Source organism: Macrotis lagotis, chromosome 8 (genome assembly GCF_037893015.1).
Source record: "Macrotis lagotis isolate mMagLag1 chromosome 8, bilby.v1.9.chrom.fasta, whole genome shotgun sequence".
NCBI lineage: Eukaryota > Metazoa > Chordata > Mammalia > Peramelemorphia > Peramelidae > Macrotis > Macrotis lagotis.
This window is the reverse complement of record NC_133665.1, coordinates 44,497,489-44,504,207: the sequence shown is the minus strand read 5'-3', so window position 1 is coordinate 44,504,207 and position 6,719 is coordinate 44,497,489. Positions and strand designations below refer to the sequence as shown.

At 37.8% G+C, this 6,719-nt stretch overlaps 1 protein-coding gene across 1 annotated transcript; it reads right to left on the bottom strand.

Annotated features, from left to right (window-relative positions):
• Positions 1–5,359: 5,359 nt before the first annotated feature.
• Positions 5,360–6,301, bottom strand: LOC141494776 (olfactory receptor 13D1-like). Its single transcript, XM_074195970.1, has one exon. The coding sequence runs from the start codon at positions 6,299–6,301 to the stop codon at positions 5,360–5,362; it is 942 nt and encodes a 313-aa protein (XP_074052071.1).
• Between the last annotated feature and the right edge of the window lie 418 nt (positions 6,302–6,719).

Genomic DNA, 6,719 nt, shown 5'->3' with positions numbered 1-6,719 from the left:
AATTTAATAGATATTAAGTGATATCACAATGTTGTTTAAATTTGCATCTTTTTGATTACTTGTAAAGTAATTCTGCTGTGGATGTAAATTGTTTTTTATTCTAAAATAAAACTATTTGTATAGTTTCATAATTGATTCACTATAGACTAAAATTAAAGTTTTCAACTTAACATATTCTTAAATATTTTAGATGCTGAGTTTGATCTGTGAAAAGGCTCTATGCAGAGTTCCCATTAACCTCTTACTATTGTCTTCTCTTTCATACAAGGTAAATGAGAAAGAGGTTGTTGTCTCAACATTATACAGTTAACTTTTTCTAACAGCGATGGAAATGATATTTATCTACTTTGATTTCAGGAGTGATGATATTCACTTCCTAGTCACTGGACTCTATTTTAGGTTCTTCTCCAAGGAGTTGGCCATTTCAGGGATCATTTTATACCATGATTGCTAATCTCAGGCTTAGTATACTAGGGGATGTAGAGGCATCTAAGTGGGGCAGTAGACATATCCCTGGGCCTTCAGAGTATGTGAAATATGTGAAGGCTACTCTGAGAAGAACGATTAGATGAGAACGATTTGTTCCAATAGCATTGAAGGCAGCTAAAGCAGGTGCTATGGAACACTTTGAGTTTGGTTAGACATCAAAGACACCAAGACCATTCACCATATCCCAGTCCATTGCCAGTTGTACTAAGCAATAACAAGACTAATAAATGAGTAAAGGGTAGTTGATTGTTTTTCCATTTCTCATAAGAATGCCAATAATGAAATAGATCTAATAAGAAGATACTTAATAGGGACAAATGTGAAATCACTAGTTTCCAAAAAAATATAAAGTCACACGTATTCAGTGCTCCCATGTTATCACCACATAGAAATCAATCCAAAAAGGTCTTTGGATTATGATGGATTGAAAACATTATTAATGAAATACTGTAACTAAATAAGTGATGAAGATTTTAGTATTTATTCAAAGAAGTATAGTACCCTTGACTAGAGAGAGGTTATAATATTTTTCTCTGTTTAGACACTTTTGGTAGTGTTAAACTGTGTGCAACATATTTTAAAAAGGAGTTTGACTAAGATGAATTGGAATTTATATCATATTGGAATTGATATTGGACTTATTTTACCTCTCACCATTTAGAAGAATTAGGGGAAAAATAAAGTTTATAAGTATTTACCCATATGACAGGCATTTAAATTAGGAGCAACATCTGGAAGTTTTCGAGAATCCACACAAGCTGGATGTAAAGAAAAACTCACAATTAAAGAGATAAAATGGGATTGACTGCGTCAGGGCAGTAAATTTTCTACTATTTTCTACTTTCTACTACTATCTACTACTTTCAAATTTCTACTGAAATTTGGACAACAGATATGACATAAATATCGGATTCTTTTTCAATTATGAATTATGTCATAAGACCATTAAGATTTCTTCCAAATCTGTGATTTAGTGATTCTTTAATTGTTGTATTATTAACTTTTTAAATAAAATTTTATTTATTTAAGGCAATGGGTTAAGTGACTTGCCCAAGGTCACATAGCTAGGCAATTATTAAGTGTCTGAGGTCACTTTTGAACTCAGGTCCTCCTGACTCCAGAGCCAGTACTTGATCCACTAGCCACCAGCCACCTAAGTGCCTCAGGAATCATTTTTTTTAAATTTAATATTCATTCTCATTTTGTCTAATGTTTTTTACATTTATAAAATAGTCTTGTTTGAGAGTAAAGAAAATACGCCCTCCCACATAAATATAGACTTACTTGTGTGATAAAGTAAAGGGGAGAGAAAAAATTAAATTAAAAATAATAATAATAATAATTGTAGGTATTGCCAGGTGGCAAAATGGACGAAGCACCAGCCCTGGAGCCATGAGCACCCGAGCCCACATCCGGCCCCATACATGCAACAATCACCCAGCTGTGTGACATGCAAGCCACCCGAACCCCACTGCCCTGCAAAAACTGGAAAAAAAAAGAAAAATAAGACCCCAAATAAGATAAAATAATAATAATATTAGGGGCAGCTGGATGTCAGACAGAACATTGGCTCTTGAGCCAGGAGCACCCAAGTCCAAGTCAGGCCTCAGACACCCCACAATCACACTGCTATGCAGCTTCAGGCAAGCCACCCAGACCCATTTGCCCTGCACCCCCCAAAATAATAATAATAATAAAAATAATAATAATAATAATAATAATAATAATAATAATAATAATAATGATAATGTGCTTGAGTCTTTGTTCCAATACCAACAACTCTTGTCATGGGTGGATCACATTCTTCATGATAAGTCCATCGCAAAAGTTACTTCTATAATTTTCCACCGTTGGCATTGCTGATCGCAATTCCCTCCTTTCATATTTCTCCACTACCGTGTACTATATTCTCTCTCTCCTTTCACTATGACTCTGCTGTAGGGTAGCTGAGTGGTGTAGCAGACAGATCCCTGGTCCTGGGGCTCCCATACCACTCCTTAGGCCAAGCATCCACTTGGCCCTATGATCCCGGACAAACCATCCAATCCCACTCCCTTGCAAGAAGTAAAAAAGAAAATGTGTTATATCTGACCACTCTCCCCCCATAGTCCATCCTTTCCTCCTTCAGTCACATTCCCCCCTTCCCCCATTCCCTCCTTCTTACTCCAGATGTCTATACCCCATTGAGTATATATGCTGTTTCCTCTCCTAACCACCTCTGATGAGAGCAAAGATTTCCTCATTCCTCCTTGTCTTCTGCCCTTCCATATCATTGCAATAGTTCATTGTAATAAAAAACATCTTATTACATGAAATATCTTGGCCTATTCCCCCTCTCCTTTTTCTTTCTCACATTACATTTCCCTTTTTTCTATTGACTCCATTTTTACACCATATTTTATCTTCTAATTCACCTTTTTCCTGTGCTTCAACTATAAAAGATCCTTCTACCTGCCCTGTTAACTGAGAAGGTTCATATGAGTATTATCAGTGTCATTTTTCTATACAGGAATACATGCAGTTCATCATCATTAACTCCCTCATATATTTCCCCTTTTCCTCCAATCTCTATGCTTCACCTGAGTCCTGTAACTGAAGATCAAACCTTCTGTCAGCTTTGGCCATTCTAACAGGAACATTTGAATTCCCCCTGGTTCATTGAAAGTCCATCTTTTTCCCTGGAAGAGGACATTCAGCTTTGTTGGGTAGTTGATTCTCAGTTGCATTCTAAGCTCTTTTGCATTCCGGTATATTATATTCCAAGCCCTACGAGCTTCCAATGTAGTTGCTGCTAAGTCCTGTGTGATCCTGACTGCAGCTCCACGATATTTGAACTGTGTCCTTCTGGCTGCTTGTAATATTTTCTCTTTGACTTGGAAATTCTGGAACTTGGCTATAATATTCCTAGGGGTTGGTTTTTTGGGATCTCTTTCTTGGGGGGATTGGTGGATTCTCTCCATTTCTATTTTGCCCTCTGCTTCTAGAATATCAGGGCAATTTTCCTGTAGTATATCTTTGAAAATGATGTCAAGGCTCTTTTCCTGATCATAACTTTCAGGTATTCCAATAATTTTTAAATTATCTTTCCTAAATCTGTTTACCATAAAAGTTGTTTTTTCAATGAGATAGTTCACATTTTCTTCTAATTTTTCATTTTTTTTGTTTTGAAGTATTGATTCCTGATTTCTGGTAAATTCATCAATCTCCCTGAATTCTATTCTTTGTCTGAAGTATTTGTTCTTCTTGGAGAGTTTTCTTCTCTCTTTTTCCATCTGGCTAATTTTGGTTTTTAAAGCATTCTTCTCCTCAATAACTTTTTGAACTGTTTTATCCATTTGACCTAAGCTGGTTTTTAGCATGGTATTTTCTTCAGCCTTTTTTTTGGATTTCCTTGACTAAGCTGCTGACTTCATTTTCATGTTTTTCCTGCATCTCTCTCCTTTCTTTTCCCAGTTTTTCTTCTAACTCCCTCATTTGATTTTTCAAAGTCTTTTTTGAGCTCTGTCATAGCCTGAGCCCAATTTCTGTTTTTCTTGGAGTCTTTAGATGCAGGAGCCTGTGCTTCCTCATCTTCAGACTGAGTATTTTGATCCTTCTTGGGCTCATATGCAAAATATTTCTCAATGGTGTACCTCTTTTTTCTCTGCTTGCTCATTTTTCTGGCCTGAGCCTCTTTTTGGGGTGCTGTCTGAGCTTTTGGGACACTTGCAGAAGGGTCTCAGTGTTTGAGGCTCTGTCCTCTCTCCTCATCTGTGAATGATCATATGCTACCCCCCTCTCCCATGAGTCTGGGGGGGACTAGACTGCCATCAGGATCTGAATGTGGTCAGAGCCCCAGAGTCCTGTTCCAGGGACAGAGCTTGGAAGTCTCTCTCTCTTCACTCCCCTCCCTAGGTTCAATGTGCTCATGCCCTGGGGACTCCTGCTTATCAGCTCTGCATGCTTCTGTTTCCTGGAACTGGGCTTGCCAAGCTACTCTCTGTGTCCTCTGAGGGCTCAGCTTCACATGCTAGCCCTGGCAGAGGTCTCCCTGCTGTTCCCCCAATTTGTGCTCAGTGGTCCCCGGGGTGTAGCTCAGGAAACTTCTCTGCTGCTGTGAGCTGTGGCTCCCTGCTCCCTGGGGCTGCCTCTGGGAGGCTGAAGTTCTTTTGCTCTGGCGGGCCACCCCTCTGGTGGGCCACCCCTCCAACCCCGGGGGAGCAGAGCCTTTCTGCTCTTTTCCAGGTTACCTTGAGTAGGAGAACTACCTCACTGGGTCCCTCTGTGGGTTCTGTCTCTCAAAAATATAGAGTCCTTAGCTTATAAGTTTTATGAGAGAGCGCCTAAGACAGGCTCCATTCTTGTCACCATCTTGGCTCCACCCCATAATATTAACTTCTTGAAGCTAGGATCATGTAATTTATATAACTTTATAATTTATTTAATTTTTATATAATGTAAGGCCTTCATAAAATTTTTAAACATATACATGAATACATACATTCATTTTATATATTTTCTAGAAAATTCTTGTATTTTATTAATAATTTTGATTAATTCTTCTAAATTTGAATTTGGGAAACTGGAAACTACTTTTCTTGCCAGTATAAGAACACCATTAAGATATGTGTGTATATGTGTGTTTGCATGATTTATTAATAAAAGTTTCTGTAAACTTCATGAGTCCAAGAGGTGGAGTTACAAAGGACCTCTTGTAGGGGACTCTGTGGAATGGAACTGTGTCTCAAATGAGATACATGCACACCCTGTGGTGAAAGGAAGAGGATCAGACATTAAATTTTGCCACCACAATTTAACAAAAGGAATGACAATATTTGAATTCAAATGACAATTTGACACAATACCAACCAATTATAAGTCTTAAAGAATGTCACATTCTCTTCAAATATAGATTTCTCAATAGGAGTTTCTCCACAGCACCTTTCACTTCTTTGTTCCTCAAACTGTAAATAATGGGGTTCAGCATTGGAGTGATGACACCATAGGACAGCCCAAAAATCTCATCAAAAATCTTGGTGTCCTTAGACTTGGGCTTCATGTACATGAAAAGGGCTGATCCATAGAATAAGATCACCACAGTCAAATGGGCTGAACAGGTGGAAAAGGCTTTCCTTCTCCCTTCACTTGAGTTGATCCTCAGGATGGTGGAGAGGATGAAGACATAAGAAAAGAAAATGAGTAGTAAAGGAGTGAGTAAGTAGAGAATACTTCCAACTGTGAGGAGTAACACGTTAATGGAGATGTCTCCACAAATAAGCTTGAGAAGAGCCAAGATTTCACAAGTAAGGTGATCAATGATATTCCCACAGAAAGGCTTTATCAGGGCAAGGACAGAGGGTAGCAAAGTGTTCAAACACCCCATTATCCAGGTCCAAGCTGCCATCTGAATACACAATCTATTGTTCATTATTATGGTGTATCTCAAGGGATTACAGATGGCAACATACCGGTCAAAAGCCATCACTGCCAGGAGAATGCATTCTGTGCACCCCAATCCAAGAGAAAGAACCATCTGAAGTGCACATCCAATGAAGGAAATGGATTTCCTCTTGGACATAACAGTTATCAGTATTTGAGGTATAGAGGAGGATGTGTAACATATATCCAGAAAGGAGAGGTTTCCAAGGAAAAAATACATAGGTGTGTGAAGGTGGGGGTCCAGGATACTTATGATAATGAGCATACTATTTCCTAACAAAATCACCAAGTACATCATCAGGCAAATGGCATATAGAAACATCTGGAGGCCTGGATATTGAGAAAGTCCGATCAGAAAGAATTCAGTCACATCTGTGTAATTCTCCTTATCCATCTTATTTTGACTGTGCCACACTATAATTTAGGAACAAATACATCTCAAAGCAACTGGAATGAACAGCAATTATGAATAATTATAATATATTAATATGTTGAACTATAAACAATCCATTTCCCAATTTTTCTTTTTTTATTTCCATTGAAAAGCACATTGACTTTAGAACTAGATAGTAATTGTTATAAAGGAGTAAGAATTAGAATTATTTTTCAGTGGACCAAGAAATGTGAAGATGGTGAGGAAGTGGAAAGACCATGTAGATCATACCTTCTAGGAATCTGATTATCCATGATGAATTAACTATATTCAATGCAGGTATACTAGACAATGGGCACACAAAGACTAAAATAGTCCTAGATTCAAAGAATCTATGTTCTGCTGCAAGGATACAAAATATAAACTGATATTTTTGAGG